Raw genomic sequence first — 17,978 nt, 5'->3', positions numbered from 1 at the left:
TGTTCTTTCCCTCACAGGGCTCATTTAAATGCGTAAGAATTACATGAATGTCTCAGACCCTGGGAGAGAGGAAATGAGTACTCTGGGCATGGGTAGTCAGGGAGGGCTTCCTGGAGGCATGAGCCTGCAGGGTGGGCCATAGGGCTCGGTCAGGAGCACCGCACTCAACACCTTTATCACAGCTGACCACGCGTCTCTCGAGACCGAGACAGACATTGTTCTTGACTCCTCACAGATCCCACCACCAGGAGGAACGCGAAGGCTGGGCCCACAGCAAGAAACCGGTATGCCAGCCAGTGGACCCTCAACAGACCCCAGCCCACCATTTCAGCACACACCCTCACCACAGACTGGAGGCTGCCCACGCCCAGGGCAGCGGGGTCCATGGACAAAGAGAGTGACAGTTACAGCGTCAGCCCCTCCCAGGACACAGGTAGGGTCTGCATTCCCCTCCTCAGCCCCAGGGGATGAGCTCAGCCCACACCCACGGCTTCCTAGGCTCCCGCTTACTCTCTTTCAAGGCCACTTTCAAATTGTTGGACCATGTGTCTCACAGACACCAAAACACTGGACAGCGTGGATGATGTCCAGGGCCCAGTGACCTCTGCAGCCCAGAACCGAGGGGCGTCGACTTTGCAGGCGGCCCGAACCGCAGGCTCACGCTGCGTTCTCCTTTCCATTCCCACCCCACGGACAGAACCAGAAACTTACCTGTCCGCCTGCACAACTGCAATTACTTCTGACTGTACTCCGAGGGCGTCGGACCCACGACCATCTCCAGGGTTAAGACGCGGCACTTGAAATTCCATGACAAGGGCAAAGCACCCCCTAGGGTGATCCGTCTGACACTTAAGCAGGGGTTGATTATAAGTTAAGTCGCCGAATCAAGGCCATCAGCCGCCCAGCTCTCCCTTCTAAGAGAAGACAGGGCCTAAAAATAGTGCTGGGTTGCCTACCCGCCCCCTCCGCCATCTTAACTTTTGAAAAGAAATTACATCTACACCTAATAGCTGTAGCAAATGTTAAGACCCACTTTCTTTTGTTCTTCATGAGGCACTGCAAAAATAGAGTTCCAGGGAAGGGGGTGTCACCATGTGCACCTATTTCTATGGCTGTCATTTCTCCTAGAAGAGTCTCAGGGTTCCACAGAGGCGACATCAAACCTTTGAAATGCCTGGGCTTAAAATGCAGAGAGTCATCCGACCAGATGCACCCCTTTCGGCCCTGGGGGTGTTCTCCTCCCCCTAAAGGGTGGCAGGCACACAGAATGAGCCCCAGGGACCAGGGAGCAGGGGCCATTCTGCGAGTGGCCAATGTCCATGCAAAGTCACAGCTCCCTTTGTAACACTCATCACGTCTCCCCGGCCAAGCCCAGGCTGGAGGAGCTGGCCCTCAGAGCTGCAGTCATTCACGCTGATTAAAGGGTCCCTGTGGCACGGATGAATGGGCACCTCAGAGCAGACTGAGGGGCACTTAGGTCATTTGTGCACAGTCCCAATTATTTTCATGAAAAGCAGGATTGTTTTAAGGGGGATACATTACTGATTTATGGAAATGCCCCAGGCTGGGGACATCTGACCGCAGTGAAACAAGGTTCCCTGAGCCCACTTTGCTGAGGCTTATGGCGCCGGCATCCAGGTCACAAAGGCAGTTCTCAGACAAAGACCCAGGACTCCGCCCTCTTGGGCTGGGACCTGGGAGAAACAGCCACAAACTGGAGAGGGTTGCCAGTCTGTGCAAATATAGACTGGTAACCCACCCCCCATCTTCTTCCCTCTGTTTCCCCGCACAGATCGAGCTCGGAGCAGCATGGTCTCCACAGAAAGTGCCTCCTCCACGTATGAAGAACTGGCCAGGGCCTACGAGCACGCCAAGATGGAAGAACAACTGAGGCACGCCAAGTTCACCATCACCGAGTGCTTCATCTCGGACACATCATCCGAACAGTTGACGGCAGGGACAAATGAGTACACAGACAGTCTGACCTCCAGCACCCCTTCAGAATCGGGGATCTGCAGGTTCACTGCGTCTCCCCCCAAACCTCAGGATGGAGGACGAGTGATGAACATGGCGGTTCCAAAGGCACATCGGCCAGGTGAGAAAGAATTGCGCGCGCCGTCACACTTGTCTACCTGGAGAGCCCTCCCGGTGTTTGGGCTGGCTGTTCTGTTTGTTGACGGCTGCGTAGTGCACCACGCCAAAGCTTTTGGCTTCCAACCTCAACAATCATTGATCCTATTGATGAGTCTGGAACCTGCTCAGTGCTTCGTGGGGACAGCTCCTGTCTCTTCCAGCAGAGTCAGATGGAGAGGCTCAATTAGGGCTGGAGGAGCCACCTGCAAAGGGGCTCCCTCCCCTGGAGAGTTGGGGCTAGCTGTATCCACCCTGTATAGGTTTCTCCACCACAAGGTGGCTTGGGCTTCTTCATTTCATGCTGACTGTTCTAAGAGCCAGCATGCCTAAAGACAGACAGTGGCATTTCTGTCTTAAGGCTGGGCGTGGAAAGAGACACACCCCTGCTTCCATATTCTGTTGTTCAAGCAACCTAGATTCTAGAGAGAGAGATCCCCCCACCGCTTAATGAAAGGAACATCAGAAACACGGGGCTGTGTTTGCAGACTGCTGTCCTGAGGGCTTCAGAGGAGGAAGTTCCTACAGGGTGCCAGCATTTGGACCTTGGCTTTACTGGGTTACCCAACGTGACAGTAACTGGCTCATATTCTGTCCACTGTAGTTTGACTCCCGCCTTGAACAAGAATGAGTGGTCTGGGTTGGTGGATGGGGCCGCAAACCCTAGGGCCTGTAGGGCCTGGCGGGTCATGGAAATGAATGAAGAGAATAGGAAGCAGGGGAAAAGGGAGGGAGGGGACATGAACAATTCATGTGACCATCTAGAGCAAAATGGCCCGAACAAGCTCCCACCAACTGATCCCCAACAGAAATGGGGATCTAGTGTGAGCCGGTTCCTTAAGAGGAGCCAGACATCTTAGTTTTATGTGGACATTCAACAGTTTTTAAGTGTTGGCTCAGATGTTTGCAAACAAATATGCAGGGCAAATAAGAAGCATCTTTAGACTGAGTCCAGACCAAGGCAGCCAGTTGTAAATATTCTCTGAAGAATCACTTTTTTTTTTCACTTTTTTACCCGGAGATAGATGCCTGTAGCCTTTCCTTCATGGCCTGGCCTATCCCTGCCTGTTGAACCCAGTTTCAGTTTTATTTCTCTTTCTCCCATTTCCTGAACCACTATACTGGCTCTATGTCAAAAATTTATCTTCTCTTTTAAATTACTGTGATTCCTTTGGGTTTTATGGCCAATGGCCCAGCTGAAATGAGCCTTATAAATGCATAAAAATACATAAAATAAGAATTGTCTATCCAGCAACTAATCTTCCAAATGGCATCCAAGATCCATGCCAGCAGACAGTACAGAGTGATGGCTTCATTTATTTCCATCCCGGCTACCTCCTCGGGGAGAGAGGGAGCTGTTATTTATGGCTGTTTTTATTCCAAGTGTTTTTTTGCTGTTGACATTTATGCATCAGGCAAATGCAGAAAAACGTAGGACAGATGCCATGACTCCCTGTGGCTGTCCGGCCTGAGGGTGAGGAAGACGGGAGAGGAGGTGATGTGCTGGTGGGTATGTTCTTAGCCTTGCTGGGCTTTGGTTGCTGCATCGATAAAGTGGGCAAAATATGGTTACCCAGCAAGCACTCACCGCCCGACGCACAGAGCAGCCGATACTAAGGGACCGGCTTTTGAGAAAAGATAAAAGCTCTGATTACAAGGCTGCATGGCAAGGAGACAAGAAGCCAGGTTCAAGTCTGTCTCCCTGAGCCAAGGTTCACGGCCAGATGTAAGGGGTTGCGGCACTGAAGCTTCTTGGACAGCAGGCCCGTCGCTTCTGAAAGGGCTCCTGGTCTTGTCTCGGTCCTTCGGTTCTGGGGTGAGGGTGGGCGAGTTAAGGGTTCACAAGGGTTACTCCTGCGTGGTGTATCCAAGGGTTGGATCCGGGTCTTGTTAGAAACAGGACAGACACCGTCTGAGCTGGTTCTGCGGTTGCAACATCGGCATCTGCCCTGTGGGTTGGGTGGGATGGATGGAACGCGCGCCGGTCAAGCGGTTAGCAGTTGTTCCCGTTGCTGCCCGTTGGTGTCGCCGTGAGACTTCCCGGGGACTCCGGTGGTGGTCTCCAGAGGTGCTGCGGGCTCACCCGGAGGCCTTCACACGGGCTGACCCCCGTCTTCCTTCCTCCCTTTGCTTCCGTCTAAGATACACGGCCAGCATCTGCCCCTCATAGAGGAGCTCCTACATCACAGGGCTGCCCTTGAACTAAGTGAAGGCATGGGTTTCTTTCTGATGACTTGTTCATGGTCTTGGGTTAATATTGGAAAAAAGTGTAAACTTTTTCCACAATGTTGTTGCCTGGACCCATCAGAGCAATGGAAAGAAAGCAACTGGGTAGCTTACCTCACTATTGTCTTCATATACTCCTTAGACTAAAGTGATTGCATTACTTTCGGAATGAAGAATTTCTTAAATCAAGGCAAGGACTAATGTCTACAAACGTTGGTCCACTTAGATGACTATATGGTTAACATTTAAGAGGCTTTTTAGAAAAAAACTGTTCATCCTTCTGGACGCCTTTCAGTTGCTCCTTTATAATACAACTGAATTCTACACTGGGCACAAAACCCAAGGCTACAATTTATTATCCTGCGAGCTGGAGGCTGTGTCAAAATTAGCAGTTCCTTCAGCCATGGGCCTGTGTTTCCCTGCAGTTCTAGGTGGTCTCCAGGAGGTCTTCAGAATCTCTGGACATCTTTTGTCTCGCCATCAGTTTCTCTTTTTTGGTGATATACATATATTTTTAATCTCAAGCTTTCAGCTCTCTACAAATCAGGATCAAGTTACATGAACTTGGCCAAATTGTGGATCCAGGAAGATAGGAAATATGTCTTATATTTCTCTCCCAGGGTCTAGTAGATATCAGGCAACAGGGAATATGTTCAAGAAATATGTTTAAATGATTTATGAAATTGAATATATACTCTTTTTTTAAGTATATCTTATTGATTATGTTGTTATAGTAGTTTCAATTTTTTCCCCTTTGCTCCTCTCCGCCCAGTACCCCCCTTCCCTTCAGTAGCCCCACCCCCCCTTAGTTCATGTCCAAGAGTCGTGCATATAAGTTCTTTGGCTTCACCCTTTCCTATACTATTCTTAACTTCCCCCTGTCTGTTTTGTACCAACTGAGTATACTTAATCCCTACACCATTTCCCCATTTCTCCCCCCACACCCTCCCAGCTGATAACCCTCCAAATGATCCCCATACCTATGATTCTGTTCCTATTCTGGTTTGCTTAATTGGATTTTGTTTTTATTTTTTAGATTCAGTTGTTGATAGTTGTGAGTTGGTAGTCATTTTAGCGTTCATAGTTTTGATCTTTATCTTAAGTAAGTCCCTTTGACATTTCATATAATAATGGTTTGGTGATGATCAACTCCTTTAGCTCTACCTTGTCTGGGAAGCACTTCATCTGCCCTTCCATCCCAAATGATAGCTTTGCTGGATAGAGTAATCCTGGTTGCAGGTTGCCTTTCATCACATTGAATACTGCTTGCCAGCCTCTTCCTGCCTGCAAAGTGTCCTCTGAGAAATCAGCTGATAGTCCTATATGCACCCCCCTGTAGGCAACTCTCTGCCTCTCTCTTGCTGCCCCCAGGACTCTCTCTTTATCTTTCACCTTTGGCATCTCAATCATGATGCGTCCTGCTGTGGTCCCCTCTGGGTCCAGCTCGCCCAGGACCCTTCGTGCTTCCCAGACCTGTATGTCCATCTCCTTCACATAATTTGGGAAGTTTTCCTCATTTTTTTCAATTTTTGCTTCCTCATTCTGCACTGATTGACTTTTTTTCTCTTCCTTTTGTTCCAAATAATTGATTTGAACCCCGGTTTTCTTCCCTTCACTATTGGTTTTGTGTGGATTTTCCTTCGTGTCACTTAGCATAGCCTTCACTTCTTCCCTTATGGGTTTGCTGTACTCAAGCATATCTGTCAAGCCTGTGAGCGTCATTATCACCAGTGTTTTGAATTCTGCATCTGTTAGGTTGTCTATCTCATCTGTTAGGTTGGCTATCTTCTCGTCACTTAGTTCTCCCACTGGAACCTTGATCTGTTTCCCCTTTTGGGCCTTACTTCTCTGTCTCCTCATTCTGATAGGCTCCTGTGTTTGTTTGCTTCTGCATCCCAGGTAGAGCTGTCACCCCTGTTACGTTGTAAAGGGCCAAGCCTTAGGGACTCGTCAGTACAGGGCTACCTGTTTCACCACGTTGTGGTGCTGTATTTGGGGGAGGGGTCTGAGAGGGAACAATGCCACCTGCCCAGCACTTGCACCTTTTCCAGGCACCTCTCCCACTTGTGCACCGGACCGGCGCCCCTTTAGCTGTTGCCCTGGCCATCGTTCCCAGAGTGGGTCGGTCTGTGTACGTTCTAGGACTGTGGGGGCCCTTTAAACAAGTGGACTCTGCCGAGACTGGCAGTTTCTGCCTCCACCCCAACCCCCACTTCCACATCGAACTGGTGCCCCTCTAGCTGCTGCCCTGGCCGTCATCCCCAGAGTGGGTGGGTCTGCGGACATTCTAGGACCATAGGGGTCCTTTAAACAAGAGGACTCTGCTGAGAGATCAGCAGTTTCTGCCTCCACCCAAACCCCCACTGGTCTGCACAGTCAGAAGCAATGAGGCTTGATTTTCTCCAGTGCTGGGACCGTGAGCTGCAAGGTCCAGTGAGGAGCTGGGAATGCTCCCCAGGTGTCCCTCCTGACTTTTTAAAACGTGTGACTGTGCTTTTCGGCCAGCCTCCTGCCACCACTGCTGCTGTTGCCACCACACCGCATCCTCTCTGCCCCAGCTCCACCCCTCCTACCTGTCTGGATGAGTATTTCTTCTTTATATCTGTGTTTGCTGGACTTGCATGCAGTTTGATTTTCTGGAACCTCTGGTTGTCTCTAGTTTTGAGGTAGTTGTAGTCCTTCTTAGCTGTGGAGGGAGATGCAGCGTGTCTGTCTATGCCTCCATCTTGGCTGGAAGTTGAATATATACTCAATGCTGTGCCTGGCATATAGTGATGCTTAACAAACATTATCGCGTGAATGAATATGTCATGGTTGTGACAATGATAAGACTGGCCAGTTGGTTAAAATAATACAGTTATCAGGAATTATTAGTAAAATACTAGAGAACATTTAAGTGCACATCATCTTCCAGTCTAACTCTAAACAAAGTGTTTTCTCTTCTTGCTCTTAACAACTCAAAGGAAATCTCTTCCTCAGATTAAGGGGCATTCCCCTGAAATATGGACAGCTCCCACCTGAGGCAGATATCAGAATCTAGCTTTAGATTTGTGAGGATACCTGAATTTTGAATTTGCTGCATTTTTAGGACTTGTCTGTTTTAAATAAAATGCCATGTGTGTAATTGTTCTGTTTTCTTCAACAAGAAAGGGCTGTTTCTGTCTTTAAAAACAAAAGAAAACAAAGCCAACAAACACACTCTCTGTTCCTCTGAGAAGTAGCTGGAAAGTTTGACAGCTTCTTTTCCTCTTGGTCAAGGTGGCTACCTTGTCTTGGTTTCAGGTGACATCTTGAGCTAGTTTCTAACATTCTTGGATTACTGCTGCTTTATTCATGATGTTTACCCTACGCCATCAAGAGATGTCATTGCACAAAGTGACCTAAATCAAGTTAAAGCTCCAGATATGCAACCCGATATGGCCTGGCACCAATAGCAGCAGGGGAAGTGTCAACCCTTGGAGCTCAGCTGTCACATACACCCTGGGACCCCAGCCTGGGATGTACGCATGTCGGCCATTTCATGATGAAAGCAGTTAACGCTTTACAATTGGACTTGACCATTGCCTGCTGCCAGTGCGTGCATTCTCTGAACAATGAGTTAGATGAAGCAGTTTGGGGATTTTTTATTTTAGGACCCATTCATCCAACCCCTCAAGCTCTCCTGGGCATGTGTGTTTAACCAAAGAGAAGAGCGTGCAGAGTGTGAGGTGGGCTTCTCCCTGAGGATGAAGTGACCCCTGCTCAGGTCATGCCCTCTGACAGCGGTGGCCTTCTCACTCTGTTCCCCTTGTGACCATGCTGCTGTCCCCTGTGTGGTTCTCCTGTTGGCTCTTGAATCAAAATTAGACTCCAGAGGTCTTCACTGCCAAATCACCCCCTGTCCCACCTTGCCCTCCCTGTGTCTCCCTCACCACCGGAGGGCTTGAGCTCTGCAGACTCCCACCTTGTGACCCAAGGCCACGCGCATTGCTCTCAGACAAGTATGTTTCCTGCTTCCTGTTGTCCTTTGAGTCGGGCAACTGGGGCCCCAGGACTTGGGCTTGCATTCTCACTGAAATTCAGTTTTGAAACGTCTATCGTGAGTGTTATCCAAGAACTGTGGAAAGGGTCTCCTTCCAAATGCGAGTATCTTTGACGCCTATACATGTGTACACACACATGCAGACACATGATGCATGCACATAGATGTACACATGCATATGTGCATGTCTGCACACATTTGCACAACATGCATATGTACTCATAGGCACCGCCCTTGCACACAAACATGAATGTGCATGTGCGCACATGCATGCACATGCATGTACACATGTGTGCACACAGTTGTGCAATACATATGCACTCACAGACGACCATACCCATGTGCACACACACATGCATATTGTTGCTCTGCCCTCCACCCTTCCAGAGACAGCCCTGCTTCCTTCCCCAGGCTCTCAGCGTCCTTTCCTTCCTTCGGAATCATTGTTGAGTGCTTACCAACAGCTGGCCCTGTTTTAGGAGCTGAGGATACAACAGTAGACGAGATGCGAAAGCCCCCACTTTGAAGGACTTCCATGCATGGGGGAAACAGACACTCATCAAGTAAACATGATGTAGTTACAGGTCATGGTAAGTGCTGGGAAGGGAAGAAAATCTGAAGCCAGGGATAAAGTCTGCAGGGGATTCTTTTGGAGAGGATGATCAGGGAAGGCCTCCTGGAGACGGTGAGACGTGAGCTGAGATCTAAATGATGGATGTGACAGAGAGAGCCGGGCCGAGGTCCTCGGGGAACTGTGGTCCAGAGGGGAAGAAGAAGATAAAGGCTGAGAGCCTGGAATGACTTAGAGCAAGGCTTCCCTCTGAGCCGCCAAACGTACAATCCTTCCGATACCCTGGGAATTAAAGTTAGGAACCCCTGGGGCCTGTTGCCACACCTCCGCGCGTTGCTCTTCACTCCCGGCTCTGGGTGGACCTAAATATTCGGACCTAAATGGCGCTCATCTTGCTTCCCTGCTAGAAATGTAAAACTCTCTGATGTATGTTTGCAATGTCACCTGCTTAAGGCCCCTGCTTTCATTTTAGTCTGCTGTCCCTTGGACACAAAGTGACATTAGGACTTATTCCAATGGGTGGGAACACAAAGCCTGCCTGCCTTCTGCAGCCGCCCCTCCCCGTCCTGCATGGGTCACAAACGCCTGAGCTGGCTAATCTTCCCAGCTGCTGACTTGCTCCAGCTGCTGTGGTGTGTCTGTCCCCGAGGTCCAAGTCTGTGTTCTTTTGTTCCCACGGCCTCTTCTCTGACTTCTGGGCCCCCTTAAGCAGCTCACTGTTTTGTTTTGTTTTTTGGCTGTCTTATTGGGGTTCAGCGCTAGTTGTTGGGGAAGCCACAGATTGTGGAAGGTGAGGAGGAAGTCTTTGTCTAACAGACCTATGATGGGGAAGCAGCAGGAAGGCCCCCTGTGTCCTACAGCGTGAGCAGCAGGAAGCTTCTAGATTCTAGTGCTGAAGATGGCAAACAGAGGCTCACCACAGTGGTTGCATCTATAGAAACACAAATTACATTCATTTATGCATCTCATATGTATTGATTATCTTCTCTGTAAAAAGATATTGCACCCGGTACTACCTGAAGACATAAAAGTATTAATAATTCCCATAGTTTCCTTGGTTTATTAGAATAGCATGTGGTATCCTAATCAGCAGACCAAGAGTCTTCAGGACACATACTGAGAAATGAGGGGGTCAAAGAAGCAAAGCAACATACAACTTATGGAAGACAGGCACCACCCCTGCACAAACACATACACACACACACACACACACACACACACAGACTACACATGGTCCAGTGAGATGTCATGGTGAGTCAGGGGCAACCTGAAGGTCCTGGAAACATACAATAGGGTAAGAAGAAGACAGCAAAGACCATCATCTTCTGCTGTGGTCCCATGTAGATATGGCCGACACCACATTCTGAAGCATCCTGTTTCCCAAACCAGGAAGCCACAAGCCATAAATTCAAGTGATGTAACCAACCCTCTCATGGTTAAACCCCTTGCGTGGTCTCCCACTGCTCTCAGGATAAAGACCTCTGAGCTTCTGAGGGGCCAGCTTCACCCTTTTTTTTTTTTTTAATTTTTATTTATTTTTAGAGAAAAGGGAAGGGAAGGAGAAAGAGAGGGTGAGAAACTAGGGACCAGGCACGCGCTCTGACCGGGCATCCAACCGGCGACCTTTCAGTCCGTGGGACGATGCCCGACCCACTGAGCCACACCAGTCAGGGCCAGCCTCATCTCCCACACCAGTCCTGACCCCTGCTCTCTGGGCTCCAACTCCTGGCCTCCTCACTCTACAAACATCTATTTCCTCTGTCTGGAATTAACTCATCACCAGGCTAACTCAGCCCTTCTGTGGGTGACACCAGAGGACAGGGTTGTTGAGACGGATCTGCCACCCTCATGGCCCCAAGCCAGGGTCCCTCCTCAGGGGTCCCCTGTGTATGGGTCCCCTCGGGTCTCACCTGGGGGCCCCTTCCTCACTGAGGGCTTCCAAGTCCCTGCTAACGAGTCCCCAGCTTGCCTAAAACTTGGGGCAGATGCTCCCACCTGCTTTTTGTTCAGAGCTACCTTAGTCCAGAAGAACTGTGAGCAGCCACAAACTCCCAGCCCCGCTTCATACACAAGTCTGGTTTTTAAAGTTCACCAGTGAGCAGGAGGATGGTAGCACTGATGAACCCTTAAAAATGCATGAAGCCTCTGCGTAAGTACAAGCCAAGAGTGGGAATAGGATCTGCGCTCATGGACCTCTGATATCCATCTCGCATTATTTATTTAGGGATTTTCCTGGTCGACGTTTGGGAGTGAAGATTCATTTACCAGGAGAGGTCGGTTTACGAGTTTTCATTACCATGCTATTGCATCAATATTAAACTGAAGAAGTGTTAGGTCTCGCCTGCCTCTGGTCTGGGCAGATTGTAAGCTCCCCTTATAACAAGCTCCTTGAAGCTGTAGCGTGATTGCAAGTCTGATCTGTGTGATTTTCACTGAAATGGCTAGAACTCAAGATTAGCATTCTGTGCTTCTTGCTTTGGCATTAATATCAAGCTTCGTCCAAGCAGAGAGATCAGACCTTGTTAGAAACTGATGAAAGTTCCTATTTAGGTGGCCCCAGGGGAGATGTAAGCCCCCAGCTAGGGACTCGGAGTCACTTTCACTCCACAGGAATTCGCTGGGAAAGCCTAGGCATGTTTCACGGTTGCTAATAAAAAGGGAAGAAGGCTATGGCCGGGCATCTGGGAACTGAGAAATGCATCCGTTGGTTTCCTACTTATCCCCAAATTCCTCATACCAATGCGCTTAACCAGTTGTCACAGGTGAGAGGGTTCAGAGCGTAAGAAAGAATCTTTTAGGCTTACAGGTATCCTTAGAAATTAACATGCCCCCTTCGATTGAGGACAGGTAAGAATGAAAACTGGAAGGGGTCCCACAAAGCTCAGAACTCCCTGATTCACGCTCTTTCCGTTGTTCTGGCTGCTGTTCCGTGGGGCCCCTCCCTTCCTCCAGGGAGGCCGGAACTCCTTGAGGGCTGGATGACACGGAGGAGTATGCTGACTGAATTCAGTGTCTTTCACGTGAAACAAGGATCCCCTTGGAAACATGAACCCTTGGCCGTCTAAACTAGAGTGTCTCAACAGCAGCCACGTCCTCTGTGGTGCGGCTTTCTTGTGAATAATGGGGTGTGGAGCACCATCCCTGGCCTCCGTGCAGAAGACGCCAATAGCGAGCCCCGCCCCTCCGACTGAAACAACCCATAGGTCTTCAGTCATAGCCACATGCCCCCTGGAGGTAAAATCCCCCGTGGCTCAGAACCATTGATCCAGACGTAAGACATTTTCCCCTGGCGTGTGCGTGCCTAGGAATCGATCCGTGGAATGTACACTCATTATAGATTTTCTGAATCGATCAATTCCTATTCTGTTTTGGTATTGATTTTGTCCTGCTTCCACAGCTGAAAGGCATTCTAACTTTGTGTGTGAATTTGAAGATATTGGGAAAGTACAGGAAGCTTTGCTTTCCTGCTAGGAAGGGGGGACTCTCCTGGTTTTCAACAAGAAAGCAGATTTTAATACAGCAGTTTTCATGCAATCAGGCCAGCCCTGACCCAAAAGCCCCCTTAGCAGGGAACGGCAAGCTTCGACCACATATACGCTGTTGGAGCTGACACCACCAGGGCAGTCTGTGCTGGTTCAGGGCTGGAGGTGACAAGTCTATGGCACCAGTGAGCAAAGTGGTTAAGGGCAGGGGGAGAAATCAATGCTGACTTAGTTGGTCTGAACTTTTGGAAATATTAGTGGTCCCAGAGGTCCCCAGAGGGCAGTAACAGGAGGATGAGAAATGGGCCATTATGTCAAAGAACAAGGCACAACATTGAAGTAATGGCTGACTCACCCCTCATTCCTCCCGACGTGAATCAAAGAAGCACATGGCCCCCGACTCCCATGAGGTGAGGGGTGCAGCCTGTGGTCTGGGGGGCTGCAGGCCAATGAGGCAACATGGAGAAGTGCTTCTGTGACCCCACTGCCCCAGGGAGGGTGACCATCATTGTCAGGCCGGGGGACAGGGCCATCTTGTCACCTGTAACCTGCATTTGTTCTCATAGCGTCACCTGCATGACCTCTCTCTCCACACCTCTCTGCCATGCTCCATGATTCAGGTCACTTGTTCCCTTTCCCATCTGCCTTTCACTCTAGGTGGCTCTTTGTGTCTTGCTTCCATCCCTCCCTTGTTCTGTCTCTGTGTTTCTTCCCTCTGCTTCCGTGTGTGTGTGTGTGTGTGTATGTGTGTCCCTGTCTCTCTGATCTCTAAACTCAGAGAGAGAGAATGTGGAGAGGAAAACTGGACAGAAACAAGGAGGAGGAAGTTAAATAACAGATGATATAAATCCTGACTGGTAATAGACGTAAACTTCACTGTGACAGATTTCACTGGAGACCGCCCTAAGGCCAGGCTTTGGCTCTGCCCGAGTTTGCGGCCATGGCAGGTTTACACGCAAGGGACCTGTGCACCGATAGAGGTGGCTTCAGAATTCAAAGCAGAAGAGATCCTGAACTCCTGGGTCGCTGCTGCTTTTAAACATATGAAATAACTCATGAGGGTCCTGGATAATTAGCTATGGATGTGGTGCCCCACGGAGCATGGAGAGGTTTCAGAGGTGGGGGCGGGTCAGACACATGCCTTTAAAGAGGCTTCTGATCCCTCTTGAAGAAGATTCCAGGAGAGCCACTTCTAATCTAACCCAAAGGGGTCTTGGGAGGCCTGCTGGACAAGCATCTGCTTCCCCAGGGAGCAGGGAAACTAGGACAAGTAACTCTGGCTTGACCTCAGTAGGGAAGGAAGGATGGATGATAGGTTAGCCCACAGAGAGGCTCCTATGAGCTCAGAGCACAGGAGGGGACCCCGTAAGCCACAACCATATTGGCTACTGTTATTGGTTGGTCATTAAAGAGAAATCTCCTCCTTTCCCATGGCTGACGGAAGCAGAGACTGTCACCCTACAGTAGAACTTTCAGAGAGACTTCCTCTGACGTTCCCCAGCCCACACCAGCCAAGAAGGAGGGGCATCTGTGTTATTGTTCTATGACAGCTATAACCAAGCACCACAAGCTTGGTGCCTTAAATCAATGCACATCTGTTCTCTCACAGTTCTGGAGGCCAGAAGCCCAAAATCGGGTGTCGGCAGAGCCATGTCCCATCCTGGAACTCTAGGAAAGAGTTTCTCCTTGCCTCTTCTGGCTTCGGGTAGCCCCAGGCACTCCTCGGCTTGTGGCCACATCACTCCAGCCTCTGCCTGTCTCACGTGGCATCTTCCCTCGTCTCTGTGTCTCAAATCGCCCTCTGTCTCTGCTTTATAGAGATGCGTGCCATTGAATTTAGGGCCCACCTTAAATCCTGATTATCTCTTCTCAAGATCCTTAATGTAATTACATCTGCAAAGACTTTTTCTCCAAATAAGGTCACGTTCACAGATTCTGAGTATTATGATATGGACATATCTTTTGGGTAAACACTAATCCACCCACTAAAGACAGAAACAAAGGTATAAAGAAGAGTTCCCAGCTCGTTTTCCTGGCAGACCTCCAGCCCGTAACTTCAGCCCCTCCAAAAAGGAAAGACACCTGGCAGTACATTTTCACCTGCGTCATCTAATTCAGTCCTCACCGTAACCCTATGTGGCAGATTCTGCTATTGGTCCCATGATATGAATGAGGGGACTGAGCCCAGATCTGTAGCCGATTAAATGCAGGCAGTGTCACCCAGACCTCTACTCCGAATCACCACCATTAAAACCATTGATTGGTTTGTTGTGTGTGAAGCGGGCAGAGGGACAACAGGGACCTTAAGGAAAGCAGGTGCCCGTATCCAGGTTGTCCATTTTGCTTCTCTCTTTCGGGAGTAACACATGCATGGGGTGTTTCTATCTGCAAGCGTCTGAAGAACGTACAGGATGGATGGATGGTCAGAAAACCCGGTTTCCCAGGTGGTCCTTGAACTAGCACGTGGTGCGGGATTCTAATGGACACAAAGTGCCTTTTATAAACAAAGCTCACCACTGATTACGCTGCTGCTTTCTCCTAAGTGCCTGGATGATTAAGGGAGCTCATTGGCAGCATTTACGCAGTTGAAAGGGCTGCTTTGGGCGCTAATCAGAAAGCGCACACTGTGGAAAGAGCTAATTAGAGCATCATACAACTTAATAAAACTTCCCCTGAAAAACTGGACCCCTCTGAGAGAGTGGCTATCAGGCACACCCAACAGACCTACGTAGCAAACACCAGTGGCCCTTGTATAAAAACGTGGCGCTGAGCTGTTGACATGGTCCGAGTGTCCCAGTTCTCATCGATCTTTTCCAGCAACCCTGACCCTCTTGGTCATTAACTCTGAAGTGGGAACCCCTGTGGAGAGGGGGCAGCTCTCATGGGCTTTGTCTTTTGATTTCACACACATGTGTTCCATGTAATCTAGGACCTGAGTAGCCTGTTCTCCAGCTGGGATCAAATCTGATTGCTTTTTAGGGGTTTAATAAGTCCTGTTCATTCAGGGGGAGCTGTGGGGGTAGAAACTCATTCCCAAATCTGTGACCACACGTTACAAATACGTTAAGTGTTCAAGATTTAGTTGAGTCTCAGAAACAGCATGAGGAATTCTTGACCTACATTTTTAAATGGCCCTGGAGGTAAATGGATTCCACATTTTGTCAAGTTTTAAAAAAAAAAAAAAAAAATAGTCACGCGAATAAATAAAAGAGCAAATTAATGTAATTTGCTTATTAGGCTCTTAGGAATAAAGACAATCACTTTTAGAAAATTGGATATCTAAAAAGTCACAAATTTCCAAACTTGGTCAATTAGAGTATGTTGGTTCATATATAAAATGTTCTTCACACTGCAAAGGAAATTTCCAGTTTATTTTTTAATGACCGTTATTAATGCTTTCATGATATATATTTGTTTGCAAATAATTAACCCCCAATAGAGAGAATGAATAATATATCCACTATCATAAATGAACATAACTTTCAATGTCATCCTAAAAGGCATTTGGGACATGAGGCTTTATTTCTTTTGAATTAAACACTTTCATTTTTCAGGAACGAGACTCAGGCATATGACGAGATACACCCGGACCTTCCGCCTTAGCCTCTGTAATGACAGACTCTGTCATTGCTTCAGAGCCTGAGTCCAATACATCACGTTACCAAAGCCCTTTCCCCGAGAACGCCTCATTATGTCCTCTCTTTCCCTGAGGGGGTTATGCCCGTTTACAGTCAAGCCCTTTATTATCGGGCTTTTCTCTGATCCAGTTGAGTAGATGAAGCCACGCTGAATTAAAGTGCCTTTGATTTCACTGAGCCAAATCCAAAGAATCACGGGGACCATTTTCACCAAAAGCCACAGAGACACCGAGCAGCTTCAAGGTCACCTGGTTTTGTGTAACTGCCGGGACTAGATCCAGTGCTCCGTGACTTTTTCCCCCCTACCACCCCCCTCCAGCCCTGTGCTCCCTGAGCACTTCCCGTCACACACAGGACCCGGTCAAGCACATTTCACACTGGCGTGCACTGTGGGCATGAATGTGGTGTTTCTTTCTGCTGTGGGCTCTGGAACCATCTTGTTACCTCTGTTTGTCCAGTGAAGGTGTGACATTGAAGAGCCCAAGTTCACGTGCTGTAGAAAGGCCAGCCAGCCCGTTCGCTGTGACGATGATTCCACCTGCCTTTACGGCGAGCTCTGACGAGGGGTCTTGACAGCCTCACCCAGGGGCGGTGCCATTTCCATCTCTGAGCCCTGAAGGGCCTGTCACGCGCACACAGGGGGCACTGGGCACCCACTCCCCAAATGAGGAAACCAACTAACTGCTCTGTGTTTCTTTGCAGGTGACCTCATACACTTGCCCCCATACCTTAGAATGGACTTTTTGTTGAACCGAAGTGGTCCGGGCACCAGCAGGGACCTGAGTTTAGGGCAGGCGTGCTTGGAGCCTCAGAAAAGCCGGACCCTGAAGCGCCCCACGGTCCTCGAGCCCATCCCCATGGAGGCCTCCTCCTCCACGTCCTCCACCCGAGAGGGACAGCAGTGGCAGCAGGGGGCCGTGGCCACATTACCTCAGCGAGAAGGGGCAGAACTGGGCCAGGCAGCTAAGATGAGCAGCTCTCAAGAATCGCTGTTGGACTCCCGGGGCCACTTGAAAGGAAACAACCCGTACGCGAAATCGTACACCCTGGTATAACAGACAGCAGGACTGGACAGCCGTTGTAAATACGATTTAAAAAGAAATTCAATCAAAGCTACCTTTTTTGTACGGAATTCCAATATTTATAATTAAAGAAAATTGCCAAAATATATTAAAAAAAAAAAAAAAAAACTACTGAAATCACAGACAGTGCAAAGACTCTCCTGCTTTTTTTCTGTCTGAGTGTGAGCTCCATCTGCCTGGGCATCTGATTTTTTGGGAAAGAAGTCCAGTTTTATGATCTTCACAGGCTATTGCATTTTTACTGATTTTCTACACAGTGCATGGGGGACTAACTAAACCTTCTGACTGGAAGTTCTATCACTCGTGATTCAAGAAAGAAAACAGGAAAAACAGCGACGCTCTTTGTGAATTCCCAAGGAGTGTGGATTCGTGGGCGAGGGGAAACTCGTCACATTTGCACACCGTTCTTTCCCATTAGAAACTGGGTCCTCAATCTGACCTGCTTCTGTTGTTAATTAGAATGAGTGCCGTCAGTGAAGGGGAGGGGGGACTGAATTTGGTTTTCTTTTTGGTTTATTTTTTAATTTAAAGAGACACTCTTTGCATTTTGTCTAAACGAAATAAAGAAGAAAAGGTGGTCTGCCTTTATTTCAGTGTCTGCTTCTCTTGTCCCCTCCTGATGGTTGGGTCTGCCCTCCCACGGATGCTGGTGTTCGCACACACCAGGGATGGACCCAGAACCCAGTTTGATAAACCCGAGAGGCTACCTGCACTCTGAACTTGGGGACGTGCGGGGAAAGCGCCAGAGATGCAGCTGGTCTCCATCCTATGGAGGGCTGACCAGGTGTTCTAAGCCTCCCGAATGAGAACCTCCTTGCCATCTAGCCT

The 17,978-nt window shown here is 49.0% G+C and overlaps 2 protein-coding genes across 2 annotated transcripts in view; both read left to right on the top strand.

Annotated features, from left to right (window-relative positions):
- The window catches only part of DSCAM (DS cell adhesion molecule), a 425,587-nt gene extending 424,844 nt beyond the window's left edge, over positions 1 to 743 (top strand). The window contains exons 31-32 of the mRNA XM_090271008.1: positions 236 to 433; positions 592 to 743. Coding sequence (XP_090127134.1) covers positions 236 to 433; positions 592 to 743 — 350 coding nt within the window. The remainder of the gene's footprint in view (positions 1 to 235; positions 434 to 591) is intronic.
- A 1,050-nt stretch (positions 744 to 1,793) lies between these two features.
- Positions 1,794 to 17,738, top strand: LOC150020565 (cell adhesion molecule DSCAM-like). Its single transcript, XM_090271823.1, has 2 exons — positions 1,794 to 2,095; positions 16,771 to 17,738. Exons 1-2 carry the CDS (start codon positions 1,810 to 1,812, stop codon positions 17,121 to 17,123), a joined length of 639 nt encoding a protein of 212 aa, XP_090127949.1. The 5' UTR covers positions 1,794 to 1,809; the 3' UTR covers positions 17,124 to 17,738.
- The last annotated feature ends 240 nt before the right edge of the window (positions 17,739 to 17,978 follow it).

Source organism: Furipterus horrens, unplaced genomic scaffold (genome assembly GCF_987537825.1).
Source record: "Furipterus horrens unplaced genomic scaffold, mFurHor1.1.pri manual_scaffold_1, whole genome shotgun sequence".
Taxonomy (NCBI): Eukaryota; Metazoa; Chordata; class Mammalia; order Chiroptera; family Furipteridae; genus Furipterus; species Furipterus horrens.
This window is presented reverse-complemented; position numbering and strand designations above follow the sequence as displayed.

Bases quoted from the DNA above. Each gene is read 5' to 3' on its own strand.
- LOC150020565 (XM_090271823.1), top strand. From the start codon at position 1,810: ATGGTCTCCACAGAAAGTGCCTCCTCCACGTATGAAGAACTGGCCAGG. The intron at 2,096-16,770 runs GTGAGAAAGAAT...GTTTCTTTGCAG, and splicing joins TCCAAAGGCACATCGGCCAG to GTGACCTCATACACTTGCCC.